This window comes from Ambystoma mexicanum, chromosome 1p, assembly GCF_040938575.1.
Source record: "Ambystoma mexicanum isolate Mex_15411 chromosome 1p, UKY_AmexF1_1, whole genome shotgun sequence".
Lineage (NCBI taxonomy): Eukaryota > Metazoa > Chordata > Amphibia > Caudata > Ambystomatidae > Ambystoma > Ambystoma mexicanum.
Window position 1 is genome coordinate 1,310,598,777 of NC_090921.1, and position 17,206 is coordinate 1,310,615,982.

A 17,206-nucleotide genomic window follows, 5' to 3' on the forward strand; every position below is an offset into this window, starting at 1 on the left:
GAGGCTGTGGCACAGTGACAACTGGCATTGTTGGCTGTTATGAAGGATGGAAGAAACACATGGGTACAGTAATGACAAACAGTGGTCACACTGAGAATGGCACTTAATAAAAAAAACTTACAGAAGAAGCAAGATGGCATTCGTCTAGCACTGGCATTCAGTGTCGCAAGTTACTGCAGTTCTGCCAGTAACTTGACTTGACTGGACTACCAGGGAAATTAAATATTAAAACAGCCAGGAACGAGCCTTAGTATGCGGTATTCTGGGCTACTCACCTGTTGCTGGGTTTTTAGTGGCATAAGTCTGCCTTCCCTCTGGCTTGAGCCACTTTCCATTCACAAAATGCCCGAAACTTCGTCCGTGAGCATCGAGCCATGCCTGGAAAAAGAGTACCCTTGAAAGAGTTAATACTGTGGGCTGGCAAAAACACTCTAAACGTTTCAAATATTAAGGAAAAAAACGACATCTACAGTTCGTGCACATTAATGAGAACAAGAGTGCAATTATTTCAGAATCAACATTCCACCCCACGGACCTTTTCAGCAGAAACTGCTATACAGAACAGAGCCAGGCTCCAGTCCAGTGGAGTTCTTACTTTGCAAGCAATGTGTTACGAAGTGACTTCCAGGCTTACTTGGTTTACTTATAAGGTTTATTACATGAACTTAAGGAACCGTTACATAAGGATATATATATATATATATATATATATATATATATATATATATATATATATATATATATATATATATATATATGAGTATGGACTGAATCAGCACTGGCCACATCACCCAGGCAGGGGAGCTCTAACTGCCTGCCTCAGTATGGAACCCTCAAATCAACATTCCATCATTCACACAGCAACACTCCATGTGACAACACAGACTCACAGCATGACAGCATGACACAGACAGTCACTACATAACACATCTCCTTCCTTTACCAGTCACACACACATACACTGGGACAATCACAACACAACACTTTGCCGGACCCGTCTCAATGCAACGCATCACCATCTAAACGGGAGGAAAAAAACACAGCACTACTCACAAATTCAAACGCCAAATAGACTCAGCCTATCAGGTGCAACCAACTTAGCCAATACAATCGAATACTGCAGATAACCATGAGACACTGGCCAGACATCCCAAACCCATCTGCTACCCAGCATTTGACCACTGACAACCCGATGGCAGTATTGCACGAGTCCGCCATGCCAAAACCGACACTCTGGAGAAGGCACATGCTTTGGCACAACAACATATAAGAGAATCACTTACGAAGGCAATACCTCCTTTAACAATTGTGGAAACAATCCGACGTGGCACTGATCCACACAGATCCATGCCCTACTTCATACTGGCAGAGGCGCTACCTCTCGCGCACAACACAATGTTCCACAAACTGGAGGCGCTACCTCCCTCATACACATTTGCGTCCATGCACACCAGAGGCGCTACCTCTCTCCAATACATTTGCGTCCATGCACACCAGAGGCGCTACCTCTCACTACTATCACAGCGTCTCCCACAACAAAGGCGCTACCTCTCTCCAATACAATTCTTCGCATAAAAACCAGAGGCACTACCTCCCTCAAATACCCTGGTGACACGCTCATCAGAGGCGCTACCTCACTCAAGTACCAATTGTGCCACACAGACCGGAGGCACTACCTCCCTCACATACACTGCGTCCATGCACACCAGAGGCGCTACCTCTCTTCAAGTACCAATTTTGCCACATAAACCGAAGGCGCTACCTCCCTCAAATACCCATTGGGTCATACTCACCAGAGGCACTACCTCTAAGTAATACCACAGTGACACTCACATCAGAGGTGCTACCTCTTGCTAATACTAATCGTGACACATACATACACACGTAATGTTATGACTGTAGTATAATGTAAATGCAACTCACAACTGTAGAACAACATAAGTTTCAACATCTTTGTCCTAAAAGTCCATGGCCAGGTTATGACCCTAATTTGACTTGTGTAGTCCTACAAGTCCATGGTCATCTTTTGACCCTATGACATACTTTGCTCCTAAAAGTCCATGTTGCTTATAGCAACCTACGCCTGAAAATCCTCAAGAAGTTTACTCTAACCCATTCTTCCACAAGAAACTCCTTTCAATCCAACGCAAGGTACTATCAAATACTTCAATTCCCTCTTTATTGCTTACTTCGATCTCCTTGATAACATATCTCTAATATTTCTAAAAATCCCTGAGTGATCTGCATCTTGACCTGCAAATCCTCCAACTTGTTGTATCTAGTTCACAGCATCTCAGATACAACCATTATTTCAAAAAGGATACAGTGCATCTTCACCTCACTTGCGTTATGGACTTCAGCTGTGCTCTCCAAATCTGCTTGTTGACCTGGACACATTTCCCTACCATGTCTCTGCTGTTCGATAGCAGCGACTCTGCGATGTATTAACCTTCTGCCTCCTGACTTCAAAGCAGATCCTTCTCTTTTTCTTGAGTACGAAGTCTGATACTTTTCAAGTGTCAACAGAAGGCATTTAACTCACCATACGCTATCCTAGACGAAAACACACATTTTTCGACTTGTCAACTGCCCGCATGTTTTTATAATATCCGCCGTCGCATTCTTCAGTAAACGTATGATACATCATTCTAATCACTTCCTCATCACGTTCCAACGTAACTACAGTGGCTTTCCTCGGAACAACTGCTGTATGTGATGCGTCGCGCGTCATCAAATCACACAGTCCACAGCGGTGTATACACATACGCTTCCTCTTCACGTAGCGTCGTACAGCAGGTGCTTTCCTCAGAACGTCCGCTGACTGCGCTGGGACGTGCATCATCAACTTCGCAACGTTCTCTGTACGAACGCCACACTTACGTTCCAGCGATTCGCCAATACCCCAGGGCCCTCAATATCGTCATCATTGCTGAACAGAGGCCAGAACCCAACAGAGCTCTCCGTTCCCAACGGCCACTCATACACGGTGAGAGACTGGTGGCTGTTACATCTCACACAGACCAACCTCTACACAATGTGCGCAGCGCACAATATGCAGCAAAGTGTCCATTAAACATGCCAATGTGAAAGGGTATTTTCTGACTCACTCAGGACCTCCCATTTTCTCCTATAATAAAACGGGACTTTGCAGCGTTGTGGGCTTCTGACTGCTTGTTCCCACTACTGGTATTGGGTGGCCCATCAGGACAGGCAGTGTCCACTTTCTCCCCAGTTGCTTGACGGGACTGTCACTATTACCACAACATTGCATGTCCCATTACCTCAAAACCATAGCGGTTAGATGCTTCTTCTTTCTCTTTGATACACCTACAACAGGTGTGGGACATTAGTGGGACCTCTCAACTTGACTTTCCCATTATATGGTCTTGGCATCTTCACCAGAGGCAACTTCAGTTTCAGGGCCACGCTCCCTTGCCAAGCTCCCTTCCTAGGCCCTGCTTCATCCTTTAACCCCTTGGGCCCTCTCAATTTTTGCTGATCCCTCATGAAGTGGGACTTCCTTGCTCTTCCCCCCCCCTTAACCCTGGGTGATGGGTCTCTTATTTGTATTGTGGGGGCGGTGCTGACCACCACTTTGTCCTCCTCTCTCCTGCACCCCCCGCAGCAGGCTCCTTCAGACATCAACTTCTTCTTGTGCGCAGATTCTTCTTTAAAGACCGACTCGTCGCCAATGTTACAAAGTAACTTCCAGGCTTACTTGGTTTACTTATAAGGTTTATTACATGAACTTAAGGAACCGTTACAAAAGGATATATATATATATATATATGAGAGTTTGGACTGAATCAGCACTGGGCCTATCACCCAGGCAGGGGAGCTCTAACTGCCTGCCTCAGTATGGAACCCTCAGATCAACATTCCATCATTCACACAGCAACACTCCATGTGACAACACAGACTCACAGCATGACACAGACAGTCACTACATAACACAACGAGCTAAACAAAGTAACATTTATCTTGATACTGTATATGTTAATAGATGCATTCTATATTGCCTGTAAATATTCTCTCGTAAATTTCTATCTGTGCATATGTAACCCTTGTAAGTCACGCAAAGCGCCCAGATACCTACGGGTTTGGTGCTTAACAAATCAATAAACAAACAAGATGGCGCGCTATATGGGACCAATGACTGGGCAGGTCCTTTATTGCCCTTCACTTGCATTTAGATTGCACTGGGCAGGGGCTAAAAGGCTTACATCAGAATTGAAGAGATTAAAGGGAGTCAGGGCCAGGCCCGATTCTCACATGCCAGACCCAATGATAAAACTAAAACACCCATAGGAAGAAACGGGCCAAAAGGGAGCATAGCAAGTGTTCCATAACAAGTAAAGAGACACTGTAGGCGGAGCTGATGTTCTAACACCTCACGCCTTTGATGCAGTCATGTAAGATCATGCCCATGGCATGAGCATACTCTTGTCAGGGAAATCGTCATTCCTTTTTAAAACCTTTTCCCAAATTAGAGCACTCCTGGTATTTATCCCCTAAAAATGTAACCTGCAAAAAATAATAATTAAAAGTCTACAAGTTACACAATCGGGTGCTATGATACAATATGATAGATTATTTATAACACGCTTAATACCCAGAGGTTTCTAACCGCGGACCCGGGGTTCGAACCTGTGTTGCTCCGTGTGGTCTTGCTTCCAAGGAGAGTACGTTGCCCCTGAGCTATCCTCCCGATAATCTGATAATCAAGGTACACGTTTTAACAGATCACATGTACTGTTAAAATGTTCTAGGTCACAAAGTTCCTGAAAATGTGGCCAATCATTAGACACAAAAAAGGCGGACATGTTACACTGTCTCACACCTCTAGTAAGAACATTTTCGAATACAAAGTTTCCTGTACAGAGCACACTTGTTCAGGTGTAATCCTACAATTCGCATTCCATTTTAGCGAAGTGAAAGGATTTCCTGTACACACTTAAAATGTGTTATGGTATGAAAATCTCGTCCTCGTCAATGGGTAGCACGCGACATATCTTTTAAAACATTTTTTTTTAAAGTGAACTCTTCACCATTGCATGCTTTCAAAGTATTTATTCTCTCTCTTTTACATGATACCATTTTCCAAGAGAGCAAAATAAGATCATTTTTATTTTTCAAATCTTTAATTTAACATCCTATTCATAATTCATCTGTACCCTAATGCTGGATCCTAATTGTGAAACGAAACAAAAATGTGAAAGGCAAGGTATGTCCCCTTTTAATTTGATCCCATAACCCATACATGACATTTCTAAATCTATGTTCCAAAGGCATCAACATGTTTCTACTCAAACACACACTTCCAGCATTCAACAGGAGATCTCAACACAACTACTGAAAAGTAAATACTGACAATACTGGATTGAAAAGGACAGATTAACAAACATAAAACAAAAAAACAAAATACTATATATGGGTAGGACGGTCACTGGAGAGAAGAGACAAGGCTGACTGAAATAAAAAGTTTGCAAAGTTTTTTGGGTGATTGTGGTTAAAATAACAAACCGGAGTGGATCAAGCGTATCAAAAATCTCTCAAGTTCTTGAGCTGACCCCTCCTTTAGTCAGTGTCACCTTGACAAATATTCTTGGTGCGGGTTTGCTTGGAAAGATCCCAAATCCCCTATTCATTCCTTCCCTTCTGTGTCTACAGATCGGTAGGGTCACTACCAAGTTCCAGGGTAGGCCCCAAATCTCTATTTCAAGACTATTTTGGTGGGAAGGATATCTCTTTTCTGACACCCCGCAGGCGATGGTGGGCTTCTTAGGGAGCAAGGATTCTGGTCCAGCAGGCAGGAGGGAGTGGGCTACAGGTCTTGTCCTAACAACTAGGTAGGCTCTACCATCCTCACTGGCACGCCTTGCTCTCTAGTACCTCCTCCCACATTGCGATCTGCCCCTTCAGATCGGGGCCTCTCCTCTAACCACATCCCGGCCACCCAAGGTCCAATCTTCTCTCTGGCATTTCTTGTGCCTCCTCTGTCCTCCTCAATTACAAATGTGCAACCTTCTTCCCCTCGGATTCCCCCTGTCCTCACCAGTGTATTCACTTGCATTGCCTTACCGATCTCCTTCATACTCAAATGTTCCTCACTCTGGTGATCCTCTGCCGCAACTTCCTTGGTCCCTATCCTCAACAAGTTTGCAACCACATCCTCTACAAATTGATGTGTCCTGGCCCCCTCTCCAAATACCTCTCCTGCTTTATAATCCTTTACCTCCTCTTTGTACCCCCTAGCAACCGCTTCCAAAACTTTTTGCCTCTCTTTCATCACTTTCTTGCAACCCATCTCCTCTCCATATACCACTTTCGCCATTTTTATCTTAAAAGTCCCCTCCTTCTGCCTTTTGCGGTTTCTCCAACTCCTTAGGTTTGCCTGCTGTCATGGCTCCCCCTACTGTCCCTTTTACAACTTCTCAACCGCTTTCTTGATGTTCCTCACCTCTACCAACTACTCCTGTTGCGTCTCCTTGCACCCAGTACCTCTTCCTCAGCCTTCCACCTTTCTCCCGGAAAGTTCCAACCTCCTCCAACACCACCTGCACCTCTTGTCTGGATATTTCCAACTCGTCTAAGAAACCATCTTTACCCTTCCTCCGACTCCCCTGTTCCCCACAACCCATCACCACCCATCGTCAACACCTCTCCTCCAAGCACTTAAGGATCATTGCCTTGCTCACCTCTAAAAAGTATAGTGATCTACTAACTTTATAAGGATATAGTGCCCTGCTCACTAAAACTCTTCTCCCAACTTCCTCTTTAACACTTCACTCCTCCTCTAGTGCCATGTTCTGGGATCCACTTCAGGCTCTCCAGATCTCATCCCTCCTCCTACTGCTTCAAACACTAAGAGAGTATGTGTTCAGAGCTGCTATTTTTTATACAGTCTTTACACCTCTCCAGGGATAGCTTCCAGAGTAACGTGCTGCACCTCTGCCTGCAGGTGAGGACACTGTTCTGATTGCTTGGTGCAGCTTCCTGCCTTCAAGTCCACAGGGGGTGTGGGCTTTAAGAGGCAGGAGGGGTGATCTGGGTTCTCAATTAGTCTGCCCCGTCCCTTCGTGCTTGCATGCAGTTCTCACTCTCCATCTGTTGCCATAGGTTTCTCCCACTGAAGATTCCTTTGACCATGTCCTGCTCTTATTAGGTATGTTCCATTACCAGATGTTTGAGAGGAAGGAAGGCTGTAATGTTGGTTCTTTTACTTTATCAAGGAGAGGAAGCAGTTTCTCCACACTGGGTGTGGGTCCTCCTCTGAGGTTTAAACACAACTGCTCTTGGTTGGCCCAGACTCCCCCCAGCTCTCCATTTCCAGTGGCAGTGATTGTGATATATTGGTTGGGCTGTCCTTTAATCCACAAGGCACATTATGGCTGGTGTATTCCTTCTGCTCCTTTTCTGTGCGGAAAGACTGGGATGACCTGGGTTGGGGACCCATCCTCTGGTGATCTCTTCGGTTTTAGGGACCTGTGATCCCTATGGTGGAGTCGCTACAAAACCTTCAGCTTCTTTTTATGGATCTGGCCCAGGTTTTCACCCGGACCCAGTGGGGAACTCTGGAGGTTTTGCTCAGCCGGAGTGTTTGCTATCATGTAAGACATGCGACTGTCCTCTGCTACGAAGATGGGGTTCTGCAGATTTTAGGTTTGCCCTGCTATTCACCCTCAAATCCCAGCAGGGGCCCTTGTCACAATGTAAAAAAAACAAGTCATCTTAGTTATACTTTACAAAGGAGATCCCTACCTGCTACCCAGGTACCACTTTCCTGACACAAACCAAGCACTCACTTTTCCATTTCATTAATATTTAATGGGGGCACCCAATCAACTACCCTCTTTGTGAGGTCTCTTCTCTTCCCCACCATTTATTCACTAGCAAAAGGCACATTTGGGCAGTGCACCCTCTCGGCCATTCCCTGCCTGCACAGTTCACACCCACAAATGCGTTTTAGTATTGCTGCAATTTACAGCACGCTATTTTGCTCTACTTAGTCATACACTTTGCCCTGCTCCCCATTTCCTCCAGCCCCAATGCCAGGCACCCAAGTTGTTCTTCAGTACCACAAAGCCTATTTCAAACGAAAACTTATTTAATTAAACAAATGAAAACAAATATACTTTCGCAATTCCTTGAAGAAATCGCATAGAATTGGTTTCTACACCTAAGAGATAGATATCTTCTCATCCGATTGAACTTTTGTGTTAAAAGTCAAGTGAAAGACTTTTGGAAACAACACAAACTTTATGATAAAAAATAAATTGGTCACAAAAAGGAACTTCCTTATTTAAACATTTATTTGGATCTCCTGTTTTGAATCTGTGGAAGGGGAACCAACCCAGGTTACAATGATACACAGTTATTAGATTCAAGTTGAAAATAACTGTCATTTATGATACATTTTAATTGCCATTAATTACCTTTATAAGATTATATATGTATTAGTGTGAGGGACTGATTCCTTTTTAGAGTGTTTCCTTTAGTTATTTTGATAGGCAGGGAAATCCAGGCTTTTCAATGGTTTACACAGATTGCTCTCTTTCTCATTCACTAGAACTACCTGTTACTAAATACAGCTTCTTTGTCTTTGCTTTCCTTGGCTCTTTTCAAGCAGGGGGTCACTCGGTCTAGGCGCAGTTGTCAGACCACACGGTCCACTCGTCATAGGTCACGCAGCCGATAACCTGTGGCACTTTTGTAATGCTTCCCCGCTCTTAGAGAGAAAACCTGTGTTGGCAAGAAAGCTCAGTTTGCAACAGTGTCATTGGTCAACATTCACTTCTAGTTCTCCTTTGCATTTTCTTGGCTTTGCCACAACGTGCTTTCCACACAACTCACTCTGTGTTCACCCACCTTGCTTTCACAGTTTGCATAAGTACAGATCACTTGCTTTTCACTTTTCATATGCTTACCATATCTTTCCTTTAGTTCGGTATTCAATATTACTTGTTGCACTATTAAAAATCTCAATAACACTTTGCAGCTTTTTCGGCATTCATAAACCCTAGATTCGGATCCAAAACTCACGGTTCTGGTTTTCAGTTCGTTCGTTATAACGTATGCCTGCTCAAAGCCCCTGGAGCACTCGGTCTGAGTGTTCCCTTCTCTACACTGACTGGTATGCAGCCGCATCTCCGGGAGTCTTCTTTCTGCTCTCTGGGTTTCTTTCACTCCCTCAGTGTTTCTCGGGAGCCCGATGAGCAGCATCTACTTTCCTCGAACCTCACTGCTTGAGCGTAGCTCCGCTCCTCCCTCGCGGAAGCTGCCAGCGGCCTACAGTGCTTGGGAGCCTTCAAAGTCCCAAAGCTCCAACTGTGGACACAAGGCAAGAGGGGTGCTGCAGGTGTCTCGACCCTCTCACGCGCACCGGCATCCTTTCTACCCTTCTGCTGCACACAGTGTCCATTCCGCTAGACCTACTCCAGCCTGCTCCACGTCTGAAAGCCGCGTCCTGTCCTCCAGGCAGGTTTCCTCCTTTCTCCGTAGCAGTCTCGCCTTTTATGCACCTGGGGCCTGTTAAATGGTTGCAGATGCAAGTCCTGGTCTTCAGTTGCCTGACCATAGTTAGCCCTATTAGCTAGACATGCCTGGCCATTGCAATAGTATTCCTCCACAGTCCTCTTCCTCGTCTCAGTGTCACGGCTCGCTCCCTTCGCTCCCGTTCCTGCCACTTGGGGGCATGTTTTGGGGTTTATTCCCTACTGGACATTTCCTCCGGACCTTATGCTACAGTGTTCTGATGAATTGGGAGCGCTAAAACCTTATTTTCCAAGTTACTTCCCTTCCGGATCCATTCCAGGTTTTTGGCAGCCAGCATGCTACTTTAATCAAATGACTATGCTTCCCAGAATGCCTGGCTCACTGCTTCACCTCCTCCCTTGCAGGACAATGCTGGGTGGAGGATAGGCAACACCTGTGGCTGCAGGTGCAGCAGGCGGCACACCTGCGGAGTGTGCTCGTTAAGCAGCTTTAAAAGCCTCAGTTTGCTTCAGTCCAGCGCTGGTCATTGTTGCAGTGTTCCTGTTGTGACTGGTCCCTTGTTCCTAGCTTTTGTGCCTAGTTCCTAGTTCCTGTTTCTTGTTCCTCTGCCCTGGATTTCGGATTTTTGTGCTTAATTGATTTCTGCTTTCTGGATTTCCCTTTCTGTCTTCCTCTGTCTGCAGGCAGCCTTTCTCTGTGCTTTACCCTTTGATGCTGCCCAATTTGCCTGTGTTCTCTGTTTCTTTGTTGCTGTCCTTTGCTACTGAAAAACTTGATGCTTTAGTCTTTCCCTTTATAGATTTAGCTTCCTGCCTTAAGGTTTCCTTTTGTGATATCATTTTCCCTGCTCCTGATCCTTACTTTCTATTGGGATCCATTCCATGTTTTCCATCGCACTTCTGCATTTATTTCCCATTGTTTATTAGGTGTGGGTGTTATTGTAACTAGTCCCAGTGTGAATGCCCTTTTGTTTTCCTCACTATTTTATAATCACTATTCTTACTTGCCCCTTGACTAGGGTCTTATGTATTTAGTTTCCTCCGCCCATTGCTGTTATAGCCTTCAGGGTCCCTGTTTGATCAACTTGGTTCGTGAGTTTACTGACATTCAAGTGGTCTTTCCGGTCCTCGTGAGTACTGTTTCTAAGTTCCTTATTCAGTATCATCCAGAGTGTCAGCTCACAGATCCTGTCCTTGCTTGCCCTCTACGTGGGTTTAGCGCTGTCAGTATCTGTAATAGCATAGTGGGTAAGGAGTTTGCCGACTTTCCTTTCAGTCATAAGGAGGTTCTAAGTGCTTACCCCACATCCCTTTTCATATATTGGTATTATTGTTTCACTCTATTTGTACTCCTGGGTTTTAGTATACACAAGTCTTGGGTATTGTATGCACATATTTAGATTCAAAGTTGTACACTGTGCGATTCCGTGCACATTGCCTTCTTCCTTTCTTAACAGAATGACCAGCCGTTATTCCCGTTTGAATATGGCCAGTTTAAGAAAGAAAGGCAGCAAGGCCACTAACAAGTTTGTACAGAAAGCTTCCCTTAAGTTTACCTGTGACAATCAAATCATTGATCCTGACTTAAATGAACTCCTTGTTACAAATGGGTATTTACGTGCAAAGTATTTTACCCACAGGATGGCCCATCGTACATTGCCTGATCCTAGTTCTGTCTTTAATTTTGATCCAGATTCTATGTCCGCACAAGCCTTAGCAGCGGAAAACAACACACTGTTAGATTTACTACACACAAGTACGTCTGTTGTTGAACCCCATGATTCCGGTTGTGCTTTACCTCAGATTGAACAGTTTCATGATTCAAACATAAAGAATGGAGGGGTTCATTGCATATCTTCTGTTTTCAGCCCTCAGTCTACTGCTTACTCCTCTGCACAAGTACTTACTGTAGTCCCTAATGTCAAGAGGTCTGATGTCAGTAGTCTGCTTAAGGGTAACACAGACCAAGTCGGTAAGAGAGAGCATAGATCACAAAACCTGCAAGCAGTAAATGACAATGTACAATCAGTGCACATCCGGATGGCTAGGGCAGGATCCAGCCCTGATGCTACCATGCCTTCCCCTGTGCCTACTGATAGGGATGTACAGTTAAGGCGGGGCATGCTAAAAGCTGAACTTGAGGAGTTAAAACAAGAATACATTACTTTACTAGAGGAGAATAAAACCTTACAGTCTTTTCTGAATACACCTCAAACTTTATCCGTTGATGAAGTGAATACTGTTCAATCCCTGAGTGCGGAGGTTTTTGTAGGTCATGATACTTGTCAATATGAAAAATCTATTGGGAGTGAAAGTCCTCTTTCTAGCACAGCACTTATTCAGGGCACAGGTTCTGACAATTGTTCTACTGTTTGTCAGGAATTGCCGTTAGCTGAAGATTTACAAGCCACTCCTTTACCTAAGATTTCCTGTGTAGCAGTTTGCCATAATTCTGAGCTTGAACACATACATGCTTCTGATTTCCAAACACAATCCACAATGGTGGCATACACAGAATCAGTCACTAAGGTAGGCTTAGGTTCTGCCCTTGATCTAGCTGCTGAGACTGAAGTAGACATTCAAGCTGATGTGGAAAACGATGCTACCTCTGTGTTCGCTCCTCCTTCTGCCAATTTTTGTCACAATGAACAGTCAAAGACAGTACAAAATTCATGTTTTGATGGACTCATTCCACAGTATACTGAACCAAAGACCCAGCAGGCAATTCCTGAACTGTTGATTGTTAATATGCCACTTTCAGAAGCTAAGACAGAGGAATGGACATTTGACGAAATCCTGATTAACAGAGACTTTACTATGGTGATTCCTCTGGTTGATTTTGACTTCTACAAAGGAAGAGACTCTGTGTCATCCACTAAGGAGAGGGACGGCATGGGTACAGCTCAGTCTTTGGTTACTGGTGCCAAGGAGTCAACCGCCCTAAAGTTGCTTTCCATTCCTGAGCCACAAATGTGCCTGTCGACTTCTGGGACTTCAGTCTGTCCTCCTACAACTATTGACTCTTCGATTATCCAGTCCACGGCTCTGCAGTCATCGTTGTCAAACGTGTCTTCAATCAATGAACAATTGCTATGTCTGCCAGTCACTCAAGAGCCTTCACCATGTACGTGGTCAGAGCCAAAGACCTTGACAAGTTTGTCTTCAGCTAACGAGACGGCTCCAGCTTGCATGCCCTCAGCCTCTGAATTTCCTCTGGCATGCCTGTTTTCGGCTACAGTGACTCATCCAGCGGATTATCCTTCAACCATGGAGCCTCCGGTAGCACATCCTGAGTGCCTGTCTCCGGTCCCAGAGCCTACTGCTAATTTGGCTTCAGTTCATGAAAGACCTGTATCCTGCTCAGCCTCGCTGCCAATATCGGAGGTGTACCTGTCTACTCTGTCTGATCATGTTGCAGATTCATCTACTTCAGAGTTACCTCCTGAATCCCAACCATTTATTACGGATGAACGTCCAACCTGCCCTTCTTATGCTTCAGGAGGATCACCAGAAGGTCAGCCTTTTACACAAATTGATTCTCCCAACTGCTTGACTGTAGAATCAGCACCTCCCGCATATGCAACATCTGAGTCTGAGACTTCTGCCAGAAACATCAAGCTGGATCACGACTTGGGAGGGCCTTACATGCAAGGCCGTTGGATTTGCCTGGAGTGTTACGAGAGGGAGACGGATACCATCCGCCATGGCCCAGACACCGGACGAGTAGCCAACCAGGATAACGGGCTGGACGGTTCACATTTGGGGGCCGGTTTGGATCAGCCGCTTGACAGCCTTTTTGTTGCCGGATCCCACATGAGCCTGAGGGAGGGGAGGGGCACGGCCCCCCAACTGCTGCACCATCCGGGTGCTAGTAGCCAAAGGAAGGGTGTGACTGCTGCAGTTCAAGATGTGCCTGCTATGGCTCCTGCTGCGAGTGTGCCTGATGTACCAAGTACAGCGTCTATCACTCCTATCGGTATGCCAAACGTCCCTGCGGTTGTATCCCACGTGCAACAAGGTGGCTACATGACTGACACCAGGAGTGCCAGCCTCGTACAACCCATTGGACTTCCAGGCCCCCAAGGCGTGGGACAGATGCAGTCGAACCTTGGTCACCCTCAACCACAGGCCTTTAACCAGATGAATGATGAGAGAAGATCCGAACCTCTACCTCGGTAGCCACCTTCTTTTTCTGAACATGAACATTTCCTGAAACCTGCTATTTTCTCACCTCCTGTGTGTCCGCTCTCAGCAGGGAGGCTACCAGAGCATCTACCATTGTCCAAAGCATGTTGCACCAGCCTGCCTCCCTCCTCAATGATGTATGAGTGTTCGCTCCCAGAGACTGAGCTTCCTGGACCTTCCAACTCTGCTTCGGGTCCTGCAAGTCCTTCATGCCTTTCTTCGACCCATGAGTCTCTTCCTCACCGAAAATCTGCCTATGGCTCTTCTAGACTGCGGCCTGATTCTATTCATTCCAGTCCCTCTGCTTCTGCCCATGGGTCATTGTTTCCGTCAGTGCCACCTCCGAAGACAAAGCGCTCCTGTCATGGAAGGAAGATGTTTTGTGCGGGTAACGGCCGCCTGGAGTCGGCCGTGGGAGGGGGTATAGTGTCACGGCTCGCTCCCTTCGCTCCCGTTCCTGCCACTTGGGGGCATGTTTTGGGGTTTATTCCCTACAGGACATTTCCTCCGGACCTTATGCTACAGTGTTCTGATGAATTGGGAGCGCTAAAACCTTATTTTCCAAGTTACTTCCCTTCCGGATCCATTCCAGGTTTTTGGCAGCCAGCATGCTACTTTAATCAAATGACTATGCTTCCCAGAATGCCTTGCTCACTGCTTCACCTCCTCCCTTGCAGGACAATGCTGGGTGGAGGATAGGCAACACCTGTGGCTGCAGGTGCAGCAGGCGGCACACCTGAGGGGTGTGCTCGTTAAGCAGCTTTAAAAGCCTCAGTTTGCTTCAGTCTAGCGCTGGTCATTGTTGCAGTGTTCCTGTTGTGACTGGTCCCTTGTTCCTAGCTTTTGTGCCTAGTTCCTAGTTCCTGTTTCTGTTTCTTGTTCCTCTGCCCTGGATTTCGGATTTTTGTGCTTAATTGATTTCTGCTTTCTGGATTTCCCTTTCTGTCTTCCTCTGTCTGCAGGCAGCCTTTCTCTGTGCTTTACCCTTTGATGCTGCCCAATTTGCCTGTGTTCTCTGTTTCTTTGTTGCTGTCCTTTGCTACTGAAAAACTTGATGCTTTAGTCTTTCCCTTTATAGATTTAGCTTCCTGCCTTAAGGTTTCCTTTTGTGATATAATTTTCACTGCTCCTGATCCTTACTTTCTATTGGGATCCATTCCATGTTTTCCATCGCACTTCTGCATTTATTTCCCATTGATTATTAGGTGTGGGTGTTATTGTAACTAGTCCCAGTGTGAATGCCCTTTTGTTTTCCTCACTATTTTATAATCACTATTCTTACTTGCCCCTTGACTAGGGTCTTATGTATTTAGTTTCCTCCGCCCATTGCTGTTATAGCCTTCAGGGTCCCTGTTTGATCAACTTGGTTCGTGAGTTTACTGACATTCAAGTGGTCTTTCCGGTCCTCGCGAGTACTGTTTCTAAGTTCCTTATTCAGTATCATCCAGAGTGTCAGCTCACAGATCCTGTCCTTGCTTGCCCTCTACGTGGGCTTAGCGCTGTCAGTATCTGTAATAGCATAGTGGGTAAGGAGTTTGCCGACTTTCCTTTCAGCCATAAGGAGGTTCTAAGTGCTTACCCCACATCCCTTTTCATATATTGGTATTATTGTTTCACTCTATTTGTACTCCTGGGTTTTAGTATACACAAGTCTTTGGTATTGTATGCACATATTTAGATTCAAAGTTGTACACTGTGCGATTCCGTGCACATTGCCTCTTAACACTCAGTACCAAAGTATGTATAACTCCCAGTCGCCTCCTCTTCGTCCGATTCTTACAGTAAGATGGTTGTGGGATATTCTGTGTGTAGAAGAGAGGTGATGACTGCCAATAACCTATGAAAGCAGGGGGAGGGTAGAGTGCTTTCTGACAAGGGAAGGGGCATACCATGTCTCAACTAAAGACATCCTCTCCAAACTTCCCAAGGTCTCTCCACCAACAGGGTCAGGATCCAAGAGCGATGGCCTTTCCCTGGACACCTGAGAGGAGGATACAGGGGAAGTATAAGTGAGGATGCCCTCCGGTACCTCACACATCTAACACATCCTCCTCGGCAGGTGTGATTCCTTCCCAAATGCTTTGCAACATCCTGGCAGATTTTTTTTGTTTCTAAAATCGAGGATATTCATAATAACATTGGATTATCTAGTTTGAGTGGGGGGCAACCTGGCTTTGGCGATACAGGAGGCTGTTTCTTTCCACTAGTGGTCTTCTTCCCCCCCCTGCCCCACCCCTGTATGTTCACTCCAGAGGCAATATTAACCACCAACAAGGGTGTTAAATCAGCATCTCCCATTGACACCATTCCCCTAGGTGTGCTTAAGGATATTAGGCCAGAGATTGCCTCTTGGGTGACTCAGGCAGTGAACCACTCATGTTTGCCGGATTTATTCTAGCAGACCTGAAACAGGCTCTCGTTATTCCCCTTCTTAATAAACCTGCAATTTACCCCACCATTTCAGCCAATTCAACTTCTCCCTTTTATCATGAAAACTTTGGAGTCTTTGATTTCTTCTCTTTGGTCTTTTTTGGAAACTTATTTTCTAGACCCCTTTCAGTTGGGTTTATTAGATCTGCTGCCTTCGACACAGTTGATCACTCCCTCCTGCTGACTCGCCTGGCCTAGGCGGGACTCTCCAGTCACGTATTATCCTGGCTTGCCTCCTTCCTGACTGATAGGGGCCAATCTCTTTCTCTTCCTCCTTTTCGGTCTCATTCTTGTTCTCTTTCTTGTGGGGTCCATCAGGGCTCCACCTCGTCTCCCATGCCATTTAAAATCTACATGCAGCCTCTTGTTCATCTCATACACTCTCACAGCCTCCGCGGTTACTCCTATGCTAACACTCAGATCATTGTACGGCTGAATCTTATTCAATCTGATGTGTCTTCACACTTTAGGGAGTGTCTAGCAGCTGGGGGTTGTTGGATGAGTAACAACTGGCTTAAGTTGAATGGAAACAAGACGGACATTCTGGTGTTGGATCCCCCTTCTCTGTGGACTATTTTGTGGATATCTGCTTTGGGCTCAATTCCTACACCGGTGACGTTTGTTAAAGATTTGGGCTTCAGGATCTCTGCCTCGCTCTCTACGGAGGTCCAGGTCATCACTATGTGTCAAGCTGTCCATTTCCATCTGAAGGTTCTCTGCAGTGTACTAAATTATCTTCCATCACATCTTCATGCCTTGGTTGTCGCCAGTCTTATTTTAAGTCGCATCGACTATTGTAATTCACTCTTCTTGGCTCAACACCTATCTCATGTGCCAGTTGCAGCTTCTCCAAAACCTAGCAGCTCGGGTCACTACCGGCACTCCTTATAGTGTTCACATGTACCTGTTGCTCTGCTCCCTTCACTGGCTTCCTGTCAAAAAAAGGTTCAAAATGAAGTCCCTATATATAGCTCATCAAGCATTTTATGGCCAGGGAGCGGAGTTTGTTCCTTACATTCTCTTCGCTCTCAGGATTTGCATTTCATCTCTGTTCCTCGACTTCAGTCATCTAGGACCGGAGAGCAGGCTTTTTCTGT

General features: G+C 45.6%; 1 protein-coding gene across 2 annotated transcripts in view; it reads right to left on the reverse strand.

The window, feature by feature from the left end:
* ALDH16A1 (aldehyde dehydrogenase 16 family member A1) overlaps positions 1–17,206 on the reverse strand; it is a 703,308-nt gene that overhangs the window by 589,719 nt on the left and 96,383 nt on the right. For both annotated transcript variants that reach the window (XM_069606350.1, XM_069606359.1), the window contains exon 2: positions 276–378. In XM_069606350.1, coding sequence (XP_069462451.1) covers positions 276–378 — 103 coding nt within the window. The remainder of the gene's footprint in view (positions 1–275; positions 379–17,206) is intronic.